The sequence below is a fragment of the Semicossyphus pulcher genome, unplaced genomic scaffold (genome assembly GCF_022749685.1).
Source record: "Semicossyphus pulcher isolate SPU_LCO1_2020_fin unplaced genomic scaffold, fSemPul1.0.p SCAF_8, whole genome shotgun sequence".
NCBI classification, from domain to species: domain Eukaryota; kingdom Metazoa; phylum Chordata; class Actinopteri; order Labriformes; family Labridae; genus Semicossyphus; species Semicossyphus pulcher.
In genome coordinates, this window is record NW_027211759.1 from 28,471,153 (window position 1) to 28,495,987 (window position 24,835).

Below are 24,835 nucleotides of genomic sequence, written 5' to 3' on the forward strand. Positions count from 1 at the left end.
TAATGGGTTCCGGAGGGTCATCCCTGTCTGAATCGTCAAATTGACGAGACAACGCATCTGGCTTCAGATTTTTAGAACCAGGACGGTATGAAAGAGTTAAACCTTCCAAAAAAAGAGGGTCCACCGGGCCTGGCAAGGGTTGAGACGTTTGGCTTGCTGGATAAACCAGATTTTTATGGTCCGTCCAGACCAGAAATGGATACTCAGAACCCTCTAGCCAGCAACGCCACTCTTCTTAAGCCAACTTCACTGCCAAAAGCTCTTTGTCACCACATCATAATTTCTCTCAGCTGGCAAAAGACGCTGTGAGAAGAAGGCACATGGGTGAAGTTTTTGGTCCACAGGGGACCGTTGCGACGGAACTGCCCCAACTCCTACATCCGAGGCATCAACCTCGACGACAAAGGGTAGAGAGGGGTCTGGGTGAATAAGAATTGGCACGGTGGAAAACTTCCTCTTTAGTTTGGCAAAAGCCTCTTGAGCCTGTGGTGACCAACAAAACTTTGATGAGGTACCTTTGGTCAAAATCGAAATAGGGGAAGCAAGAGAGCTGAAACCCCTAATAAAGCACCGATAAAAGTTGGCAAACCCTAGAAAGCGCTGAACCTGCTTGACCGAGTCTGGCTGTGGCCAATCTTGAACTGCTTGGACTTTGCTTGGATCCATTCTTACGCTACCCTGCGACACTACATATCCCAGGAACGTAACAGTTGAGGCATGGAAGACACACTTCTCCGCCTTGACATAGAGCTGATGCTTATAGAGCTGATGCTTAGTTGATGATTACGAGGTATTCGTAATGCCCCCTGGGGGTGTTGAAAGCCGTCTTCCACTCATCCCCATCTCGTATGCGCACCAGGTTGTAGGCGTTTAAGGTCCAACTTAGTGAAAATGGATGCACCCTGTAAGTGCTCAAACGCCGTAGACATGGTAAATGGTAAATGGACTGTACTTATATAGCGCTTTTCTGGTCTTTGCGACCACTCAAAGCTGCTTTTACACTACATATCACATTCACCCATTCACACACTGATGGCAGAGGCTGCTACGTAAAGCCAATGCCTCATCAATGTAGTCTCTCATAGCCATTGTTTCAGGTCCCGACAAAGAGTACAGGCGGCCCCTCGGAGGTGACGTGCCCGGGAGGAGGTCAATGGCACAATCATATGGCCTATGAGCGGGTAGGACAGAGGCTTTCTGTTTACTGAACACCTCACTCAATTCAGCATATTCAGCAGGAACCCCAACAGGAAGGACAGACAAGGCAGACCCAGGAGGAGCAGAACTAGAAAGGACGAGGGGCTTGAGAGACACAGGAGTCAAGAGATTAGGGCAGGAGGATCTTCCAGAGGAGGTCAAAACAAGAGGGGAATCCATCGCTGGGCTAACAAACTTGGAGGTAGAGGGGCTTGTGGCAGAAAGGTCAAGGCCCAATGGGCTTAGTTGAACAGGGGTAGTATCAACTGAGTGAGATGCAGAATGAGGACCCCAACCTAATATCTCCCCAGACCTCCAGTTGATATGTGGGTTGTGCTCAACAAGCCATGGGTGTCCGAGGATAAGTGGCAACTGTGGTGCATAAATAACAAAGAACTGCATGTTTTCTATATGATTGTCTTTGCGAATTAGAACCTGGCCTGTATTGTTTTCAACTCTTCCAATACCCAGCAGTCTTCCATCCACTGCCGTGATGGCAAGTGGACAAGGGAGAGGAGAGAGAGGCACTTTAAGATTTTGGGCTAGGGAGGAATCGATAAAACTACCAGCTGCCCCTGAATCTACAAATGCCTTGAGGTTTGTTTTATTATTGCAACAGGATAACACAATGGACAGAAAAGTGTTATTGGTTGCACGAGGGGAGTTCTTTGGACTCGACAGAACCTCCTCACATTCTGGCGAGTCTACTCGTTTCCCGGAACATCCTTGCCCCTCATTGCGGGGCATGTGCGTATGAAGTGGCCCATCTTCCAAAGTACAGACAGGCTCCACTGCTCATGCGCTTCTCTCTCTCTGCCCGAGTGAGCCGAGTGCGCCCTATTTGCATGGGTTAATCAATGCCTGAAGACCCTTGGGGCATATCCTGTGTCTTATGAGGGAGGTTTAAATTCTCCAGTGGCATGGGGCAATTGTACACAAGCTTCCTCTCTCTATGTCGTTCATGAATATGGTTGTCAATCGGAATTGCTAGGGAAATCAAATCCTCTAGTCAGTCTGGAACATCACGAGATGCCAACTCATCTTTAACCTTTTCATACAGGGCCTGAATAAAGGTAGTTGTAAGAGCCTCCTCTTCATTTCAGCCATGAAGAGAGCAGAATCACCACAGACCAGAGCTTGCTTCTCCCACAGGGCTGTAGCCCACGAAAGAGCTCTGTCTGATAGCAGGGATATAATGTATGCTACCCGAGCCCGTTCCATGCCAAACATTAAGGGGTTGTAGCTCAAACACCAGACTACACTGGGTAATAAATCCCTTGCACTTCCCTGGATGGCCATCATACCATGCTGGAGTTGACAATTTTGTCTCCTGCACTGCAACAGGGCTGGGAGGTGGAGCCATGGGTGCTGGGTGGACTACTGGATTGGGTGCTTGTACTTGGGTTGAAGTTGGCCCTGCTGCTTGTAACCGGACAATAATTTCCTTCAACAAACTATCATGTGGGGCCTGCTGCTCAGCTAAGGCAACCCAAGAGTGCCCCCTGTGCAGTGATTGCCTGCCCCTGAGGAGCAAGTCTACCAGTGAGGTCTGAGTCACTGACTACAGAATTCGCTGTGTCCGCCTTTGGCTGACCCATTCTGTCAGGGTTCGGGGGAGTGGGACACAATTGCGGACTGGGAAGGGGTTCTAAAAGCTATCCCGAAGGAATAGCCACTGAAAATTGCAAGCGCTTGAAAGGGAGTGGGAAAGGACAAATAATATTGAGCAAAAAGCAGGCTCCTTTAACCAAAATCAAAGTCAGGGTAAGGCAAATTAAACCACCACTGCCAAGCAGCTGAACCAAAAGTAAACTCTCAGGGAGACCGTGGAAAAAAACTCCTTCCTGAAACAAAAATGGGCCAAGGGATTTGAAGGGAGAACAGAAAAGGCTTTTGAGATAATAAGCCCAACAAAGTTTGCTATTTTGATTTCTACAAGCACACTGAAAACGCAGGAAGACACAGAGAGATGCTCTCACTATCTCTGGAGGTGAGACAATGAGTCAGCACTGGGTGCTTGACTCAAAGGGTATATATAAGCTCCCACCACCTGCTCTCAATCAAGACCAATCAGGCACACACACACACACACACACACACACACACACACCTGACTCTGCTCTTTAATGATCCCTCTGCCAAGCTAAATGACTGGCCAAAGTGAGCTGCTGGTGACAGAGACACAACCGTTTGGGACAAAGTTACGTAATAAAATTTATAAAATAAATGTTTACGCCTGTCAATCAGAGGTGAGCGGTAAACCCCCCGGCCCCATTTTTGAGAGGGAGTCTGTGAAACCGTGCTCATTTTCAAATATATCCTGATCGAGACACATCATTCACTAGAGTTTACACTGTTTTTGCTAGCACACTGTACATTAGCCTTCTAGCTAACGTTACGTTACCACTCAGAGACTGCACCCATTCTCTCTTCAGAATCAGAAATAATTGCAACAAGTCAACGGCTCGAACTGATAGGACTCGGGACCACCACCGTCCTCCACCACAGTAAAGGGCTCCTCAGGGAACTCTGGAGGGGAGAAGTCCTCCACCTCAAAAGACAGGCATATGTGCCTTGAGACTCTGTGCCGCTCTAAATTTTTCTCTGGCCAGGGGAGGGGACATCAGAGAGTTACCAAACACACCCATCCCCCTCCACCCCCCTCTCAGCCCCTTGCCCACTTTGAGCATTTTTCAAAATTGTGCAGTGGGTGGAGTTATGGTCAGACATGTGGTTGCAGTAACACTTTAAAAACCAGCTCCAGTCATGTTTTAAGACATATAAAATGCTCTGCTTGAAATAATTAATTGTGTCTGATTAGTTTTTTTCTGCAAAATACGTTTAATTACCTTGTCAAAATCCTCCCAAATCTCCTCCTTCTCCCTCATTAAAAATTCTAGAATCTGCATAGGCCCCGCCCACTATGCACATTTCCAACCGACCCTTCTGTCGTGAAAACAAAACACGTATCTGCCATCGTTTAGTGGCAACTTGTTGAAACTTAGCTAGCTTGAAATGTAGCCATTAGTAGTAGTGACGTTAACGTTAGTAGTCAGTAGTGAGTTTGCAAAAATCATGATGACGGTTACAGCTGGCTCGCGCATCGCCCAAGTGGTTACCATAGGTTGCACATAATGATATGCATAGCGTCACCCCGCCATTAACGGGATTAGCTCCTTAGGTTTGTGACGTCTCTAACCTGCCAATCTGAAAACGTGTTGTTCAGCCTGTCCTTGGTAAGCTGCAGTTTATAAGCAGACAGGCCCAGCCATGGAGATGACTGCTGATTATGTCCCTGATATGTCTTGTAGCACATGAGAAACACCACATGGAGATGTTCACAAGATGAATCACTGGATTTTCACCAGAGGGGGTCTTTAATATTATAGAAGAATAAAGGACATTGCAGCCCTTTATACTGTGCACCTCTGATTGAATGAAAGAAATTAACTGACATCCTCAAACAGAGGAAACAACTGATTGTGCACTTTACACGATATGTCAACCTTGTGTGAACAGAGTTGTCCGTAAGCACCTGATAAAAAAGTCCCTTTTGCCTCCACAAAGGAACTAATTAAACACGATGCTCTCTGTGGTACGATTCATTACAGAAATAATCCCACTTTGAAAGCTGTTCAAGCGGACAGCTGCTCCATATTTAGTCTAACAACTTTTTAACTCATCTTTCTTTGTTGTTTTTGTTGCACTCAAAAGCCATTATTCTGCTCACCTGGCTAAATAAACCATGGACTCCTGCACATTATGTCCTGAACAAGCGCTGCATTCATAGAAGCTCATTTGGCATTTGGCCCATCATTTAGCAGCAACTTGTTGAAACTTAGCTAGCTTGAAATGTTGTAATGAGTAGTAGTGACGTTAATGTTAGTAGTCAGTAGTGAGTTTGCAAAAGTCACAATGACAGTTACAGCTGGCTCGCGCATCGCCCAAGTGGTTGCCATAGGTTGCACATAATGATATGCATAGCGTCACCCCGCCATTAACGGGATTGGCTCCTTAGGTTTGTGACGTCTCTAACCTGCCAATCTGAAAAAGTGTTGTTCAGCCTGTCCTTGGTACACTGCAGTTTATAAGCAGACAGGCCCAGCCATGGAGATGACTGCTGATTATGTCCCTGATATGTCTTGTAGCACATGAGAAACACCACATGGAGATGTTCACAAGATGAATCACTGGATTTTCACCAGAGGGGGTCTTTAATATTATAGAAGAATAAAGGACATTGCAGCCCTTTTTTACTGTGCACCTCTGATTGAATGAAAGAAATTAACTGACATCCTCAAACAGAGGAAACAACTGATTGTGCACTTTACACGATATGTCAACCTTGTGTGAACAGAGTTGTCCGTAAGCACCTGATAAAAAAGTCCCTTTTGCCTCCACAAAGGAACTAATCAAACATGATGCTCTCTGTGGTACGATTCATTACAGAAATAATCCCACTTTGAAAGCTGTTCAAGCGGACAGCTGCTCCATATTTAGTCTAACAACTTTTTAACTCATCTTTCTTTGTTGTTTTTGTTGCACACAAAAGCCATTATTCTGCTCACCTGGCTAAATGAACCATGGACTCCTGCACATTATGTCCTGAACAAGCGCTGCACTCATAGAAGCTCATTTGGCAGTCCTGAAAAAGAGGCAAATAACAATGATGGTGGTGGAGGTGATGATGGCTGTTATTAGCACAAAAGAGAACTATCTGTGAGTGTGAGCATTGTTCATGTTTCTTCACATTGATCTGTGAGGGCTAATAAAGAAAAGTCAATCCTAATCTGTGATACAGAAAATAACATTTCTCAACACTATTAGTTCACATGGTCGCCATAGAAACTGCATTATACACCAGAGGCATACAAAACTAAGAAAAAAACTTTCTGTTCTGTTTTTAAAAATACTTTGTTGTGGTGGTGTGACAGGACAGACACTGACTGAACGTTGAGCTGAGCAGATAAACAAGAACAGACCTTGGCGAGTCTTTCACCAACTCCTTTCTGAACTTGTCTCTCAATTTCCTTGTCCGTTTTGTTTGCCAAGAGCATGATGGGAATGTCTTCTCCTGCGCTCTCCTACGAAAGAAGGAAAACAAACAATACAGACTCAAAGAAGCTGATATTAAGGCTACCAGCTTTCTGGCTCCCCAGTGGTAAACCAGCTAGCAGTGTATAAAAGCATCACTGCAGCAACTGACCTTTATTTGTCTTGTGTTCTCGACATTACAATATTGTTAAAAAAAATATACAACCTAAACACACACCACTTTAAGAAAGCAGATTTTCAAACAAACAAAAACACTGTCGTGTGTTGAATGTGTGCAGCACGGGGTGACTGTCATACCTTTACACTCGTCAGCCACTGTCTGACAGAGGCGAAACTCTGCTCGGCTGTGATGTCATACATCACTACCACACCGTCAGCCTTACGAAAGAATTGTTTGGTGATGCTCCGATACCTGCAGCAGGAGGAGGAGGAGGAGGAAGTAGGCAGAAAGAGGAAACATATTATAAAAAACCTTTAAAACTTCCTTGTGGTTTATTTCTGCATCAGGAAATATGTTTTAAAATATGAACTTTTAAAAGAAACAAAGAAACTATTCGATTACATTTCTAAGAATTATACAAATACACTCTTTAAAAGAAATAGCGCTCGCAGTTACCTTATCAAAATAAAAGAAGTGTTAAACATCTGCTCTTTAAATGTGAACATCTCTTTTCCTTTATGTGTTGACGTCTCACCTCTCCTGTCCTGCTGTGTCCCACATCTGCAGCGCCACCTGGTTGCTGTCCACAGTTATTGTCTTTACACTGTAATCTATACCTGCACACACAGACAACGAAAGGTCAGCACAGTCTGAAATGGCTCATCAAGGCTTCCATTTAGCCACCTGAGGATAGGTGAGGAGTTACCGACACACACCTTTGATAAAGCACACACGGAGATGTCGGCTGCAATAATCGAAACCACATTTTTTGATGATAAACTCCGGTTGACTTTTCCAGCAAAATATAACATAATCAAAAACAGGATTTTATAGATTCATTTGTGATGTGGTCAGAAAACTGTTGCTCTCCGCCATCTACCCAGCTGGAATTTTTTGTTCTAAGAACGTTCTGAAAACGTTACGTGTTCAATGTTCTGCTAATGTTTTGAGCGGGAACTTGTTATTTGGTTCCCAGAATGTTTCTTTTAATAGCAGGAGAACGTTCTCTGAAAACATTCTCAGAAAGCTGCCGTGAGAATGTTCAAACATTTCAGGAACGTTTTATAAATCACGTTCTGATAGTTCAGGCCGAACTAACATCCTGAAAAGATCCTCAGCATGTTGCAGTGAGCATGTTCTATCTTTGTTTTTATGTAACATTGAGACAATGTTTTATAAAAGGTGTTCTGACGTCCCCTGCCTCAATAACATCCTAAAAATAAAAGTTTTAACGTTACAAGAACTTTATTAGAAATGATAGACATCCTTAAAACTTTCTTTGAAGATTAGATTAAAACGTTTTCTTTCAAACGTAACTAGAACTTGTAGGTAATGTTAGCCAATGTTATGGGAACGTTCCCTGCTAGCCGGGTAACCCACCAACCGAAAAAACATACACGTTATTTAAAGGCCACCTGTCAGCGCTCTCAGGACGCAGAATCCAGGAGCACACGTCTCACACACACACACACACACACACACACGCACACACACACACACACACACACACACACACACACACACACACTTTAATTTAAGTAAACAGAGTTATCCCAATTAATATAAATATCAAATAATTAAAATGATGGTATTATTCTTATAATTTTTATTTCATAATTCAAAAAAATTCAAACTGTCTGCAACACAGTCAGTTCCCACAACAAGGGGCTAATTACCGTATAAATATTCACAAATACACAATGTTGAAATCTACTAATTGACATCAATCCATGTTATTGTTGTTATTGTTGCATGAAGGAATAAATAAATGAATATGCTAAAATTACAGAAATAATGTTCAGAACTATGGAGATAAACTGTCTTATAGAACTGAATCGCTCTGCTGCCGAGTTTTGAGGATTCATATTCTACACAGGCAGAATAAAAAATATGAAATATTGAAATATTTGACTGAAATGAAGTTATCAAGACCAAAGATATTCTTGAATGTTTGGAGGAGGACGCGGAGGAGGAGAAACAGTCTCTCAAGGCCAATGTGTGAATGTCTTTCTTCTACTTATTAGATTGTAGACGAGGAACTATACAGTATATCTGAAGCTAACGTTTACCCTGTAAAGGACAGTGTGTCATATAACACAATATCATTTAACACAGTTGTTTACTACTAGGTGTTAACAGACTACATCATACATTATTGTGAGTCATACTGTATACTTAAAGGACCAGCGCATACAACATGTATGTAAAGCACGACAGATTAGCCACAGCACCGGTCTTATCACTGCTCCTGTCACTGCAGGCTGTACTCTAACCGAGGAACACTACTCACTCTTCAGTGTCTCTCTCCAGTGTTAAAACCAACTGCTACATTCACGTGCTTTGTAAGCACACACATACAGAGCCTGAGGTCAGCCACAGGGCTGGGTGTGTTGCTGTCTTTGCTCACAGGAGCTGATGTGTGTGTTTTGTAGTACGTACCCACAGTGGCTGAGGTGCCAGGGTGGAAGCAGTCGTCGCAAAATCGTCGAAGGAGGGACGTCTTTCCCACGCTGGAGTTCCCCACCAGGACGATCTTGAAGAGGCGGTCAGGTGGCGAGGGACCCCCTTCCCCCTGCAGAAAAAATTGTTATTATGGTAACAGATTGATTGAATGATATCTATCCATATTTGCAGTTTGGGATCTCACTAAAAGCTCCCGTGAGGAGTTTTTCACTGGTTACGAAACAGACTACAATGAATTCTGATGACTCTATATGACCCACAAAAGCAAACCAGACCATCAGCAACAAGATTAATTATTTCTAAATAATTATTTTTAATGCCTGAAGCTGCTGGCGGGGGGTCGGTGTCAGACGGAGTGAGGAATTGCAGGCTGTCTTTGTTTACATTTTCCAAGGCATAGATTTAAAGTGAGTGATAAATATGACTGTTAGAGAAAGCAGGGTGAGTTTTTTTTAATTAAAAATAGAGGTACAGCTTTGTCCACAGGGGGCGCCAAAATCAACATAAACCAAAGGTTCCTCACAGCAGCTTTAAAAAAGTAGTTACGGGGCTGACTTGTTTTTGTGTGAGGGAGGCTACAGCAGGGTCATATATAATGATGACCGAGAAATATAACATGTCTCCTCCTTATACTGTATGTTAATAGAAGAATTACAAGTAAGCCTGTGTAAAGCTTGCTTCATATAAAGTATATCACTCGACAGCTGCTTACATTTATGCTGGTCTCCTTCCCAACAGGCTGACCCCTCGGAGATGTCGGGGTTTCACTGTTCTCTTCACTCCCCTCAGACATTTGCTGCTTGGCGGAGGACGCACCGGGGTAAATATCGCTCATCACCAAGTCTATATTCTCCTCAGCGTCCGAGGCCTCCTCTTCTTCACTACACTCCTGCAGTGGGCTTTGTGCCTGACAGTCGCTCTGGAGTAAGTGTGGGAGGTGGTCCTCCTCGATGGAGATGATCCTCCGCAGGTGCCCTCTTGTCTGGCACGAGCCATTGGCTAAGTTGTGCCTCAAAGAGCTCATGGTCAACTCCTCCTCATCCTCACTGCACATAGAGAATTAGATTAAAGCCCACACTGGACACAGACTCATGAAATCTGTATTTATTTTATCACTTAAATACCTTTTGAAGACATTGGCGTTTGTGTGTTTCAGAGCGTTGAGTAAAGGCCTCTGCTTCACACCTGGTGCCGTCTTAGGATTCTTTGGTGTCTGCAGAAATTAAGCACAATATTTTTAGTCATGCAGCAGCACATTTAAGGTTTCATGTAAAGTTTAAGGTGGCTAGAACCGGCTTTGCCGAACCTCATCACACACGTTTTCTATTACTTTATTCATCAAAGAGAGAGCATGGAATGCAGACAGGTGACATTTAAATCATATGGTGAATAAATTCTGCTATAATAAATGGCACAGACCTGAAAACAAATGTCCTTTTCATCTCGTAAATGTTTGTTCATTTCCCTGAATTAAACAAAGAAAAGGAGATATTAAAGACAAAGTGAGAAGCTGCATTGTGTAGCATGCCTAAGTCTACTCTTGTTGGACATTTCTGCTTAACAATTACCCGCCATTATGTGTCTGACACATCCTGCTTTTCATCAGGTAGAAAACGTTTGAAGCCTGACAGATGTAACAAAGGAGCTCATATACTCAACGAGTCTTCCATCTATTCCATTATTTGATGCAATGAAAAGGGGGGGGGGCTCATGATTGACAGCTCTGTAGACTAATCGGGCTCCTGCAGCGTTGTGTTCCTGAGCAGCAGAGTAGAGGAGGAACGGCGAGAGGAGACGTAACTAACAGTAACACTACAGTCATTGAACATTGAAGCGTGAATATCTGCCTCAGACCAACACAAGAAGCTGTTCTGCTGTGAAACACGTGACGTGCAGGATCTAAGTGTGTGTTTTGGTTAGTGGAAGTAGCTACAGCGGCTCCACCCGCCGATCTCTACTGCGCAGTCTCTGGCTCCAAATGCGCACGATGGCGGTGGCTATTTTGGCTTCAGTTTCGTACAATGAGAGTAGATGGAGACGCATCGTCCATCTTTAAACAGTCATTGATTTTAACTCAGTCACTAACTGTGATGAAAAAATTTAACTAATAACCAAAAAAAGTTATTTAGTAAGAGTAAGACAAAGCAACAAGAGAGAACTTGCTCAGTGATTATTTCATACCTCAGAAGGTCCAGCTGTTTGAGGAGGCTGGCTCGCTCTCGCTGCAGTCCCTCAGTCATTCTGTAGATTTCCCTGTGATTGACAGCAATGCATCCTTTATTACAAACACTGTATGACCAAACAGACACGGTCACTTTATTAAAACAAGAGAGAGAAAATGATCCAGAGAAACATGAGTGGCACAGACACTTCTAAAAAATCTCTCTCTAAAACATTAAGTTATAGGCTTTGACTTTCTGCCCATTTGTTTGCATAAAAAACAAATGACTGGAGATAAAAGAAGCATTAGTAAGAACAGCTATAACTCACATCTCCTTCTCCTCATGGAGCAGGCTGGACTGCTCCTGCAGCAGACTCAGCTGGTCCTGAGCTAAGTTCAGCTCCTGGCTGGTGTGATCCAGCTCCCGAGCTAACTCGTCATTTGTCTGCTTCAGCTTTACGTTCTCCACCTTGGTCTCATGTTGTTCACTGTGGAGGTCCTGGCACTGACGCTCCAACTGGAGACAGAGCAACGGAGAAAAAAGGGAAAGATAAGACCTTTAAAGATTTCTATGGTTTGGATTAAATGTGTGTAATGGTGGTCCAAGTTACAATAAGTTTTACATGTATCATTTAGTAATTATCTCGCCGGTGTTATGTATATGTAAAATGTTAAAAGTCTCTCTAGGATCACATCAATATAAATTAATCTGTTACACTTTAAACTGATTTATTTATTTAAACTTAAATGCATGCGACACTTCTGAGTTTGGTGAATCTTAGTTCTCCTGGGGCTGCACAATCAATCGAATATTAATCCAGATCACGATTTTGTCTTCCCACAATTAAATAAACATGATTGACGATGATGTTGACATTTAAAATGCTCCGCCTGTAGAAAACTGCGGCACATCAAAACAAGCCCTCCCTAAACTAACAACCCCTCCTCCAGGGGGCGATGGAGAGGTGTGGGGGCGTCACTTTTGGGGGAGCTGGCATGTCATGTGATGAGCGGCTACCTTGCAGCGGCAGTTTAAAGTGAAAGAGTGAACAACGGAGACGGAGTTTTAGTGCAACGAGTGACCATGTAAACTGGCAACTTTCAGCTGATTGCGTCTGTGGGTGTCATGGTGACAGCAGCTGTTGAAAAGAAGAGAATGCGTAGCTGCCCTCTTAAATGCCTCTTGGTTGTTTTTCATTACGATCTCAAAATACACCGATCTGTTACGTCTTTGAAGAGTTGTTTGTGCAAATGTGTCATGTTACGCTAAAACAGGAGGAGTCACTCATTAAACGAAACACCGGTCCCCTGAAACGGCTCGTCATCGCTTGTTTCAGGTTTAGGGCGAGGGCATATCAGCAATGCTGTACAGCGCAACACCCTATCCTCCCAACTCCCAAAGACACACTGAAATTACCCATGATGCACCACATTCCGCTAAGATTAGATAATCCTTTATTGATCCCCAGGGGGGGAAATTCGGGAAGAGAAAGAACCTTATTAAGCCTTCGTTTGACACAAAATTTGTACATGAGTCGAAAAGTAGCATAAAATGGAACTGAAAGTGGTGCTCTGTTTAAGTGTGAAAGTAAATAATAATCGGGATGATCATTTTGGCTATAATCGTGCAGCCCTATGCTACACAATTATACAATCTACTCCAAGCATTGTGCTCTCAGCTATAATACACAAGGCTATAAAACATACAGGAACTGTTTTAACCACAGTCATGTGACGAACATGAGATGACACTATGATGAAGACAGAATACCTTCTATCAGCTGACTGCCTTTAAATATTCCCCATCAGACCGCTTTTGTTTCAGGGATTCCATTAACACATACAGTGATGAGTATAACTGCAGGAAATGCATTCAAAGCTGTTAGTCTGTGTACTGGCGGCTGGTCTCCTCAAACAGGAAACTTAGTAAACAGCTGACATACTAATTAGAGATGTTTAGGAGGTGTGAAGAGAAGAAAAGTCCTTGTTGGGGAGACCAGAATTAATTCAACTCCCTCATTAGCCTTAACAGCCCGAGTGCCAGTCTGTAAACTGAGGAGCAACAGAACCTATTAACATCTATCATCGACAGTCTGTCAAAACAAGCTGCTGCAGACGAAGCACTGATAAGTTTGTGTTTGCTAAAGCTGAAAAATCAACAACTCCGTATAATTGAGTGTTAAAAGGTTAATGCTGCTCTGGATGTCTGCGTTTTCAGCTGGGCTCTGGTAATGACTTTGTTTTGACTTCAAAAACCAACCAGTCATCTTGGCCAAATCCAGTGTCTTTTAACTTTTGAAAGTTATGTACTCGATAAAAGGTGTTTGCTGTTTGAACATGTGAGGAAAAGTAAGCGTAGGCCACATGCCTCATGAATCTGTCTCTATTATATGATGATAAACGACAGATACGTTGATGGTACAGGTATACTTAATTGCTTTATTAGCTTTTTCTACAGCTTTCTGTCATCTTCTTTAATGTGTCTATCATTTGTTGCTCCTCTGACTCCTGAATATCCCCTGTGCAATCGCTAAAATGAGAGAGTGAGCATGTGCTCTGCACTCTGATGCTCACCCTCCTCTGTTTCTGAAAGAGCTGATCGAGCTCCTTCTCCTTACTGGACAGCTGCAGCTCCAGGTCTTGACTGCGAGACAGAAACCGCTCATAGTCCTTAAATGCAGGGAGAGAAGATGGAGACAAGAGGGCAGAGTTAATGAGAAGGAAGAAGATAGCAGGATTTTGTTTTAATTCGCAAAAGAAGAAAAGCTTGTTTGGCTCGATGAACAGGTTTGTACCTGCAGAACAATCCTGTCTTTTTCACTTTTGATTTGCTGCTCCATTTCCTCATAAAGCCGCTGGATCTCATTATCATGTGTTGCTGCTTTCCTGTAGGGTTAAAATTCAGATTTGATTATGAGGTACAGTTAGCTACCTGCAACATTTATTTAAAAAACTGCCTACATCAACACACTTTTACTCAACAGTTTATCACTGTTTTAATGACCCTGTTGTTACGCCCTCAGGAACAACAACAACTGTGACCACATGGAAACAGCTTCTTTAAATACGAGCACGCTAATCAGGGAGTCAACACACAGCTTAGCCGAATGCTCCTTACTGGAGACATAAAATGTTAAACTCCAAGTAACCTCTGAACCATAATCTCTGACTTTGAATGGTGCATTCAAAGGTGTCTCCCCACTGACCTTTTAAGAGCGCTCTCCATCGCTGTCTTCTCCTGGTTGGCCTCGATGATCTGCGACGTCACTCTTGCTAAGAAGTCCTCAAAGTTTGATAAAAGGTGCGGTTCATCGCGCCGCAGCTGGGCCCACAAACTGCGAACCTCAGCAGGACTGATGGATAGATTGTAAAGGGGTGTCATGAGAAATTCAGTATTGTTATTTAGAGGACAAAAACAATAAAGTGGTGAGGACATAAGAGGAAACTCTAGCACAGTAACAACTACATGCACAGAGGCAGCAGCTCAGTTTATAGGTTATTGTGGCTATAAAAGGACATGATGTTTAATGCATTGATAGTCCATCCATCCATTATCTATAGCACTTATCCTGATCAGGGTCATAGGGTGCTGGGTCTATCCCAGCTGTCACTGAGCAAGAGGCGGGGTTACACCCTGGACTGATCACCTGTCAATCACAGGGCTGACACAAAGAGACAGACGACATTTCACGCTCACTTTCACACTTAGAGGCGATTCAGAGTCACCTATGAATCTAACAAGCATGTCTTCGGACTGTGGAACACATGCATGCAAGGGGAGAGCATGCAGACTCCACACAGAAAGGTGCAAACCGGGACTTGAACTAACTTGCTGTGAGGCAACAGCACTAACCACTGCACCACTGTGCATTGAAAATGTGTCTATTATTCCAGTAAAAGATGTTTTTTAAAATGCCTTTCTGTCTTCCAAGGTCTACACTGACAAGATGCTGAAAACAAACTGTAATTTAAGTGTTTTAATGTGCATTGAAATCTGTTGTGATGATGGAAACTTAATAACTGCCTGGTAGCTTTGATAAAGGCAAACAAATCCCTGTCAGACTTTTCAACAGTTACAGACACTGCAGCTCAGACAAACATCGATATCTGTCAGAGCTGCACAAACTGATCTGATGTGAAACGTCAACCTGAGCAAACCAGGTGGGCGGAGGCCAATAGGATGTGTAAATCTGGCATCCACCTCCGCTTCTGTTTACTTTTATCGAGCTGCGGTTGTTTGTTAAAGGTGAGTCTAGTCATGCATCTCATAAGATCCTGTCGTCAAATATCTTCCAGTCTAACAAACCGCTGTCCCACTGGTTATGATTGACCTTTTAGTATTGTACAAAAGAGGCATGCAGAGACAGTTAACATGAATATTTCTGATACGTTTGTTAACACTTTTATGTGTGACTGATTTCTGGAAGCATAGCACCTTCATAATCCCTCCTTTTTTGTAGTAATATTAAATATGTAAGCAGCCGAGGCAGAGCACACATTGCACAGGAACAGCTTTACTCGAATGGAAACTTTTAACTCTTGTTCAGTTTGCACAGCTGATTATCGTCTCATGCGAAGAGACTGTGTAGACTTAATGGAGGCGTTGACAAAGTGGAAAAGATATGAAGTAGACCAAACATCACAAACACACATACTCACTCTTCAAAGACACTGTTGGCTCCGAGGCTCTCCATGAGCATGCTAAAGTGTTTCTCCTCGTCATCTTCACCTCCTCTCGTCAGACTCTCCTCCCACTGGCTCTGGTACAGGACCTCTGGAGGACTTTTACTGGGGTTCTTCTCTTCCATGTCTTTCTCTACTGAAATCTTCTGGCCGAATAAAAACTCACCTAGAAAAATCAAGAGTGTAATCACACAATCGGAGCATCAGAATGCATGCACAGATTATACTGGTAGCACTGTTTTCACAGACTGAAAACCTACTGAAGCCGGAGGAGAACTCGTCGAGGGTGAGGTATCCATTCCCGTCTGAATCGAGAGTATCAAACACGTTCTCCAACTCCTCCGCACTGAGAGGGAGCCCACCGTTCAGCCTCTATTTAACAAGACACAAAACACAGCTGCTACTGGCAAGAACAAAGCCTCAAGGACATTAACTACCGTATACTGTAGCTATAACAACTGCTGATCGAGACTTCTCAGGACAGGGGCTATTATGTACAATGGAACAAGTATATTTAGCTGCAAATAGCCTAACTAGCCCTAAGAATAGCATGCGAGTTACATCACAAAAGCTTCTTTATGCAGACGTAAATGTTTGGCAGATTCACTGGATAAGAACCACTTGATTGTTAAGAGCCCTTCAAAAGATTGTTTTAAGTACACTTAGATAATATTTTAATAAGGAAGGAGTGACAGTAAATTGTAGAGAAACAGACACTTGCAATGATTTGGGCTTCGCATCACTTTGAGGTGCACATTGTCAGAGGTTGTAGGCATTAGCGGTGTAAAGAGATCATAATCCCCACATATCTACAATTGTCACTGACCCAAAACGGTGTTTGACTAGATGCTTTCTGTTTTCCAGCCTTTCCCCCTGGATATTTGGCACCGTAAAGGTTCAGAAAATGTTGTGGATGATGCATAAACTTCAGCATCACCAGAGTCCTGACCTGAACCCCACAGAGCATCTTTGGGATGTGCTGAAGAAGAAGGCCCAACTCTCCCATCATCAATACAAGATCTTGGCTAAAAATGTATGCAACTCTGGATGGAAATAAATGTTCTGACATTGCATAAGCTTATCATAATGATGCCACAGTGAATCCGTGCCGTAATCAAAGCTAAAGGCGGTCCAATTCAATATTAGAGTGTGTGCCTTTTTTTTGTGCCAGGCAGTGTGTAACGCATACAGACAGATGTGGAGTCATAATGTGATACATTTGCATGAGTAAACTTAACTTGTTAATTGAGAGTGTCCATAACACCATTATAAGGCTATGGATGTAAGCATGGTACAATCCTTGATGATACACGCATCCAAACCCTCCTGACAGACCAGATCTCATTTATTTCCATGTTTCTTTAATGTTGAGGTTAATTTGCTGTTTGGCGTTTAAGGGTGATGTTTGTGTAACTTCCCTCTTAGTTGCGAGAAAGGAACAAAAGAGTTAATACAAAATGGACACACGAGAGTGACACATCCCAAACAAACCTTCTGACCATGACAGAAACTGCTGGACCATTAACAAGAAAAGGCAACACAACCACACCTCTGTAAGCAGCTCCTTTTTCTGTGCAATGTTTACACGGCTGCAAATGTTGACTGAGGCCACCCATACAATCCAGGGGAGGGACAGCACCTATCAGCTGTTCTTGTTAAGTGTGTTATCTGGGCAGAACATATCCCTCATGTCAGCAAACAGTAGAATTGTAAAGCCAGCGTGCTGGTGGTCATGGTGTGAAACGTACTTTTAAACTGTGAAAACCCAGAAGAAATATTGTGACTGAAAATGCAACATAAGCAGTGCCACTCATTTAGTTTGTAGATAACCTTTGACAGATGTGTGGAAAGTGTGAAACTAATAGCTAACAGTATGAAGCGCTGCTTTCAGTACAGATGGTCATATATAAATAGAAGCTGGAAGGACTGGGCTGCTGTCTTTCTGGCCGTCTAATTTCCAATCCATTATCATAAACACCAGATCAAAGTGTATTTATGCTCCGCCAGCGAGAGCTACAAGTGCTTCATCAAAGGATGAGCCACGGCGGGGACGAACATCCGAGGGGCGAGTGAATCTGCACAATAATGCGAGTGAAGAGTTGCATGACAAAGCTTCTGCGTGGCTCTCTGTGATGCAGTCTCTTTCATGCCGTGTTGAATAAGGAGCATAGGTGTCCTATCCATGTCCTGCTGGGAATCATTAATAAGCACACACATTGTCCCTGCATAATACGCTCAGTCTGTGTGGATAAGGAGTTTGTATCTCTATAATTAAAATGTGAACGTGGAGAAAGCAGATACTTTGTTTCTAAGGTGTTCTTACAAGCAGTCAAAGTTAGTCACAGTGTGTTTCTATTATTTTCAGGAACAGTGTGCCTCTAAATATAACCTTTCTAAACATTAAATCTTTAAACTTAAACAAAGTCGTATTTCAGTCACGGCAGTTGCCTCACCTGCATGTCTCGTCGGGTGATGAAGCCCTTGTTCTCGATGTCGCACATCTGGAAGAACTCGTGGGTTTTCTCCTGAACCGTGCTTTGTCCCACGTCCTCATCCTCACATTTATCCGCCTCTTCTCCGCTCCCTTGCCTTCGCCATGCAGTCCGGGCCACCGCGGCGGTCGTGGTGTCCGTGGTGGCACAAGGAGCGGTAAAAGCTGCCATGGTTTTTTGGGAGTCTGTAGATATGAGAGTGTTTTCCCGCGTCCTTCACATGAGCCAGAGGTGTAAGGGGCAGAGATCCTGGAGAAGTGGAGCTTCAAGGCTGCTCTACATCAGAGGCTCTCACCAATGTCACTGATTGTCATCTCTTAGCAACCGCCTCTTTAATAAGTCGATGAAACCTAGGAGAGAGACAGGAGGAGAGTCTTCAGTTGGAATAAGTACAGCCCCTTTGCCCGATGACAAAAGTTCCAAATATTATTCTAATGACACGTACTGCTTAAAAACAAAGTTATTGTGCAAAGACGAAAAACAGGAAACTCTTTTTTAATCTAATAAATCAGACAGAAACACATCTATCACCATTTCCAACATACAAGTCATTATACATTCAATCTACAAAAAATTGCCAGTGAGTGGATGATTGCAGTGCTTTGCAACTTGCTGCTCCTCATCTTCAGGGACGATGACCCTTGCTGAGACTAATGTCATCTGACAGCTGCACCATGAACTGAGAGGAAAGTTGTGGGAGGATGAGGAGGGTCTTGTCTGCCAGGAAATATTGATTTATGTAACTCCCTGACTGGTGGGTTTCATGCAGACTGCAGCTCTATGAGCACTGGTTTGGAAGACTGACTACCAGAAAGTTGTCGTGCACCGCGAGCTTGCTCGGTCGATTCATGAACAGGAGCATCAGACAGTGCGTGTGTGCAAGTGCGTGTGTGTCTGAGTGTGTGATGACCCATGCAAATGTAGACAAACAGACAGGGAACACAGATATGCATGTAGGCAGGCAGAAGGCCAGAAGAGAAGACAGACTCAGACATCTCAGGCCCTTCGTACTCTATAACAGGCACGAGTTTAACATGTGTAAGCATTTTTTATTAATGCATTTAATCTCAAAATGCTTCCCCTCTCTGCATCTCGTGTTCATATTAAGGTATAATGGACCTTAATAATATTCTATTAAAAATGTATATTGTTTTCTCAAACTTTGTCACACCTGGAAGTTGGAGTCTAAACAATGTGCAACACATTGCAAGCATGACAAGCCTCACAAGGAAAGTCACCAAACCACAGTGAGCAACAGTCGAAGCTGAAGCATGAGAGAGGAAACAAGAAAAGGAACTACCGTGTTTGGAAAGAGTGTCGTAGTCTTTTCTCCTCGAGCACAAGAAAAAACATAACATTGTCTAATCTCCACAGACCGTCCTGTTGGCCCGACGCCACAGACAGGTTTATGGCTGCTTTGGTAAGACTTATAGTGTTCAGACAGGTGGCCAGTGTGACATCTAACAATAAATTGCAATCAATTATATGTTGGGGAATAAAATATACCTGAGCTTACTGCTTTGCATACAGTTACCTGTTATCTGTGTCAGGGTTGGACATGTAACAGCTGTTAGAGCTGCAGCCCTTATTAAGGGCTCAGCGTACACAGCTTTAAGCTGAAACTAAAACAAAATAAATTAAATACAAAGCATATAAATTAATCTAAATTAATAATCCGGCTGACAGACGAGAGTCATATCTACATTGAACGGGTCCCACGGTCCTCAGGAGCTGCATTTTAAGCTCACACTGAGGTTGTGGTTTGAACTACACACAGAGAAATATAGTTTGTGGTCTGACAACAAAAGCTCTCTGAGTCACCACCACCAACAATCACATGATTTACAAAATCAACAATGCTATAAGGCTACATCTATAAAATCTATAAGAGACATATTGTAGCATTGCACACATCAGTAAACATTGCATGACAAGATATAAAAGTTGGTTTTAGTTTTTTACACTTGTTTTTTCAGAGCAATATTTTCAATAGGCTACCGGAATAAAAGACAGAGCTGCCGTGCCTCCTGTCTCTTGAACCTACCTCTACTCTGACCAGGTTGTTGCAGTCACTGATACTGTTTTGCACTATTTTAAGGATCCAAAACTGCAATGTGCCATTCTGCCATCCTTTTAAGATGTCAAAGACTGAGTGTTTTTAAGTTGACTCCACTTCCTGCAGAGAGCTCCAGACTATTTACACACCTACATTCAACTATCAGTCCCCTGCAGCTCCTGGAGGTAGTTTTAAAGAAAGGCAATTAGCCTTTATCAGCTACACTTGTCAAGTATTTCATTGTTACATCAGTACAGTAATAAGATGACTGTAACATGTAAACACAACGCCATTAAAACGGAAGAATGATTGTGGTAAACACATTCAACTTTTCGGTTTCACAAAACACGTGTTCACTTCCTTCACGATGGGCACACTTTCTTTTATTGTGACACTTCCTGTGACAGATAAGCCTCACTGACACCTATTGTGTCATTTAATCTTTACTTTGACTAAATTAACGTATGCTATAAAGAACTTAACTTTCACTCACAGTAGGTAGCTAGTAGTTGTAGTGTACGTGATCCTAACAGAAACTTCACAGAGCAGACTGAATTTACGTAAGCGGACTTTCAGGGAACAAAAGTGAGTTACGTACCGGTGATGAAGATATGTTCAGGTTGGAGGAGTTCATTGACTTCTTCTGTTTCAGCTTTATCCGCTCTGTGAAACTCCGACTGTTTACAAGTCAAACGGTGCGAGTGCAGGAATGTGACTGAGTACTGACGGGGCAAACTTTGAGGGAGGGACGTCATCAGAGCCATCGCTGGTAACCTGCTGGTAACCATGACAACAGTAACAAGGAAGTGCACATGCAGGAAGAAAATTAGAGGCGTCCGTCTCTCAACCTTTTGTTTTTCTTTATTTCCTTCCCTTTATCAAGAGTAGACTTATCTCAGCCAGATTACACAAATAATTTAAATTAAAAACTCTTGTCTTTTTAACAGTTTTGATATTCAAGTTTAAATTAACTTGCCACTTTCGCTGTGTGCTGGCTCATTGGTGGATTAAGTCGCTGTAAATTATATAACCAAGTGCACGGTCTAGACCTGCTCTATATGTCAAGTGCCATGAGCCAACGTGTGTTGTGATTTGGCACTATATAAAGTAATTGATAGATCAAAATATTCAGCACAGAACTAAAAATTAATTTGTGGGTTTGTCGGTCATTGTGCAGTAACAATAAAATAAACGGATAAATAGAAATAAAATAAGATTATAGGTCCCCTTTTAGAATCAGTAAGGAACTGTTTGGGACAGGATGCAACAAATGATCAAAGAAGAAGAAGAGATACTTTATTAATCCCCTAGGGGAAATTATTTTTTTTCCCTCTGTAAGAACGAACATGCTGCACACACAAAGGCCTGAATTACACGCATGCACAAAAGGAAACAATGGACATGCATTAATGGAGAGATGTCTGAGTAAGGATGCTGCACATGGACATGCGCCCCGAGCAGTTGGGGATTCAGTGCCTTGCTCAAGGGCACCTCGACAGTGCCCAGGAAAGGAACTGGCATTTGTGGGCCTGTACATTGGGCCTATATTTCCTCAAGCATCCCACAGCTTGTTTCCAGCAGTGGTGGAAGAAATATTCAGGACCTTTAGCCTACATTGATGAGTAACAATGGACCTTTTTTTTCAGCAGACATTTGACCTGTCATAGCAGGAAACCACAGGTTGAGCTAATTAAAGAAACACCTCTGCTCCATCTTGGTGTGACAGCAAGCTCCATCAGTGTGTTCAAGTAGTAGGCTTATACCAACTCCCTAAAACTGACACAAATGAGATACAGATATTATTAAACTAATTGATTCAGCTCTGCTTTTTCTGCAATGTAACGTCAGAATGTCTGCCAGGACATTATGAAATACATCATCCACTGATAAACACTGCTCAGTGATACTGATATTATTATTGCTTAATTAAAAGGGCCTGTCTCACTTTAGAGAAAGAATAAGGCGCTTAAACAACTTTTTAGCTCAAGGTGTCCTGAAGAGACTTTTTCAGAAACGGTCACACGTCATATATGTTGATCATTTGGGGACAGCCATTGTTGTGCAGTTGCAGTACCCATGACCATCAGATGAGGGCAGTATAGGACCTGTTAAGGATTCATTGAAATTCAATAAACAGCTTTCAAGCACCAGTTTTTCCTGCTATAAAACAGGAAACATAAATTAAATCAGTTTTTCCAGCTAACATACATATTGACCTTCCAACATACTGAAGCAGGTTTTATAACATCCATGTGGGCAGATATAGTCCAATAAATGGTGAGCCTTATCTGCAGGGGGGCGGTCTTATGATGTACCATGAAAATGTGTCTGCTCCACTGCACAGCAGCCAAGCAGGTGTAAAAACTCTCACAGACCTCGTCTGTAGCAGTTTCCCACTTCATGTGCTGTAACTACATCATCGTTGTTCCACATGTGTGGCGGGGATGAGGACCGTTGAGCTTTAACTGTCTCCTCCTCAAATTGTTTTGAAAGGCTGAACAGATGCAAGCAGGGCGAGGGTCCAGCTGAGAATTCAGAGCCAGATGTGTTTACACTTTGAGACGCTGAGTAATGATGTGTGGAGTAGCTCTCATTCTGTGGATGAGTTAAAGCAGACAACAGCGAGAAAACGTTGTGATGACTCTTTATTTGATCTCACAGCTTTTAAATGGTACCTTCTGTGATTGTTATATCAAGTTTTATTATCATTTCTCAAAATAGCCAGGGAAATCTGCTTTAAGAACTTCATCAATTGTGTCCTTAAGTTTTCCTATGAGGGCTACAGTTCTTCTAACCCTATCGTCCATGAAGCTTACATGGCTAAAGGAAACTACGGCCTCTTCCTTTACAATGTAGTATAACGTCTACTAAACGACCCCTTGCAGCAATTTCAGCCAGAGCAGAGTGGCAAAAAAAGAGGGAAGAAGAGACGTAGTGAGAGTATAGGATATGTCACCACACTGCTCTAGTTTAACGGAAAGACTGACATCACACTTGGAGAGTTTCATTCATGCTCTCCATCCATGAGTATAAGTGGGTGTGTGGCCGGGGGCCTGGAGTCATCTGTAGTACAGCTAAAGTGTTCTTGCAGTGCCTCAAGGATCACGCTATGTGGCTACAAACAGAGATATGCCAGTGGCTGGGAATGCGGCTGTGCATGTGGACTGTTCATCCATTCAAAGCCGTGGCCTCTGCTGTATCATTGTGTAACTTTGTGGTTACGGGTTGTTGGGGTTTCGGTTGTGGATGCATGCTCTTTTGTGCTTCAGTCTCGGGTTGTGTGCCAGGGGAAGCTGAAGAACTCATTCACATTTTTGTGCCGCAGCAGAAAGTCTGTAAAACTTTCTGACGGCTGCTTGATCTTTCGTCTTTGCACTTCTGGGTAAACAATCCAAACTTTCATGTAGGTCAGACCTACTTCGAAGGGTTGTTGTCATCTACACGGCCTCTAAATTTAGACCATATCTGACAGCTATGATGCAGTGTGTCTGCTCTTATTTTCACCAAGACGGTCCCAACTGGAGCTCAGGCTTCATTAACTTCGATGCCCGTTTTCTTAAGGTTCACTGGTCCTACTGCTTCCTCCAGGATCAAAAATAAAGCGTCTTTTTCTGCATGTAACTTTATATTTCTACATGCATAACCTAATTATTGAACAATTTTCAGTAATTTATCAGTTTTCATCTCCAATTGATACATTTCTTGAATGCGAGTCTCCACTGGGGTTTGAACTTCTCACTATAACCTCTAGGTGGCACTCTCAAGTAGGTAAATGCAGTGAAAGCCTCCAGCTCAGCACCTGTGGACAGCTAACACACTCACACTGATGAGCTCACTTTATCTCTGCTTCGTAGTAGAAATGATTTTATAATAATGATCTAAATTATTTTGTTGCATTTTGTCCACGTGGAGAATAAAAAGACTCCGGTGTTGCTGCTCATTCATAAAACCGTGTGTAAAAAAGACGTATTTATAGGAAGAAATGCTGAAGTTCAGTTTGCTGGTTTACTTGGAGAGTAAATAAGAAGTGGAAAATGTTGATTTTCTTTGAAGCTGTTGTTGTCTTGGAGCTATTTCTGATCCGCTGTTACTGCACAGCAAAATACCACATGTGGCTAACTTCTGTCACAAACAACTCCATCCCTCATACTCTACCCCTGTATTTCTACAAAGCAGTGATGACAGATCTGACCAACCTGATTTACTTTCCAAGGATGTGGTGATGGTTGGTGCGCTCTCATGTTTCAACCAACCTGGCTTCTGACTGTTGCCAAGTTGGAAGAGTGGCAGCGAGCATGCAAAGCGAGCGTGCTGCTGCTATCGCTTCTTATCACACATTAGGACTTATTGTGCAAGACGAGCTATTACACGCTCCATTTACAGGACGGCTGCTGACGCGCAGAGGGCCAGAGTATTTAGACTAACTCGCAACATATTGGAGAGCTTCCAGAGCATCCAGAGCTGCGATTGCTGCGTCACTAATCCATCCCATCGGCCTCTGTGGAATATTATGCTGAACTTATCACCTCCGATTGATTAATGAAGCTGTTAGTCACAAGAGAATCAAT

At 42.9% G+C, this 24,835-nt stretch overlaps 1 protein-coding gene across 1 annotated transcript in view; it reads right to left on the reverse strand.

The window, feature by feature from the left end:
* Nucleotides 1–20,969, reverse strand: part of cracr2aa (calcium release activated channel regulator 2Aa) — a 30,086-nt gene extending 9,117 nt beyond the window's left edge. The window contains exons 1-17 of the mRNA XM_069686503.1: nucleotides 20,866–20,969; nucleotides 18,173–18,561; nucleotides 15,980–16,091; nucleotides 15,696–15,885; nucleotides 14,243–14,389; nucleotides 13,832–13,922; nucleotides 13,611–13,706; nucleotides 11,366–11,553; nucleotides 11,057–11,128; nucleotides 10,295–10,340; nucleotides 10,000–10,088; nucleotides 9,588–9,921; nucleotides 8,852–8,984; nucleotides 6,948–7,029; nucleotides 6,550–6,664; nucleotides 6,180–6,281; nucleotides 5,766–5,842 (exon numbers count right to left, since the gene is read on the reverse strand). Of these exons, the coding sequence (XP_069542604.1) occupies nucleotides 5,766–5,842; nucleotides 6,180–6,281; nucleotides 6,550–6,664; nucleotides 6,948–7,029; nucleotides 8,852–8,984; nucleotides 9,588–9,921; nucleotides 10,000–10,088; nucleotides 10,295–10,340; nucleotides 11,057–11,128; nucleotides 11,366–11,553; nucleotides 13,611–13,706; nucleotides 13,832–13,922; nucleotides 14,243–14,389; nucleotides 15,696–15,885; nucleotides 15,980–16,091; nucleotides 18,173–18,382 (2,084 nt within the window). The 5' untranslated portion in view covers nucleotides 18,383–18,561; nucleotides 20,866–20,969. The remainder of the gene's footprint in view (nucleotides 1–5,765; nucleotides 5,843–6,179; nucleotides 6,282–6,549; nucleotides 6,665–6,947; nucleotides 7,030–8,851; nucleotides 8,985–9,587; nucleotides 9,922–9,999; nucleotides 10,089–10,294; nucleotides 10,341–11,056; nucleotides 11,129–11,365; nucleotides 11,554–13,610; nucleotides 13,707–13,831; nucleotides 13,923–14,242; nucleotides 14,390–15,695; nucleotides 15,886–15,979; nucleotides 16,092–18,172; nucleotides 18,562–20,865) is intronic.
* Nucleotides 20,970–24,835: the final 3,866 nt, after the last annotated feature.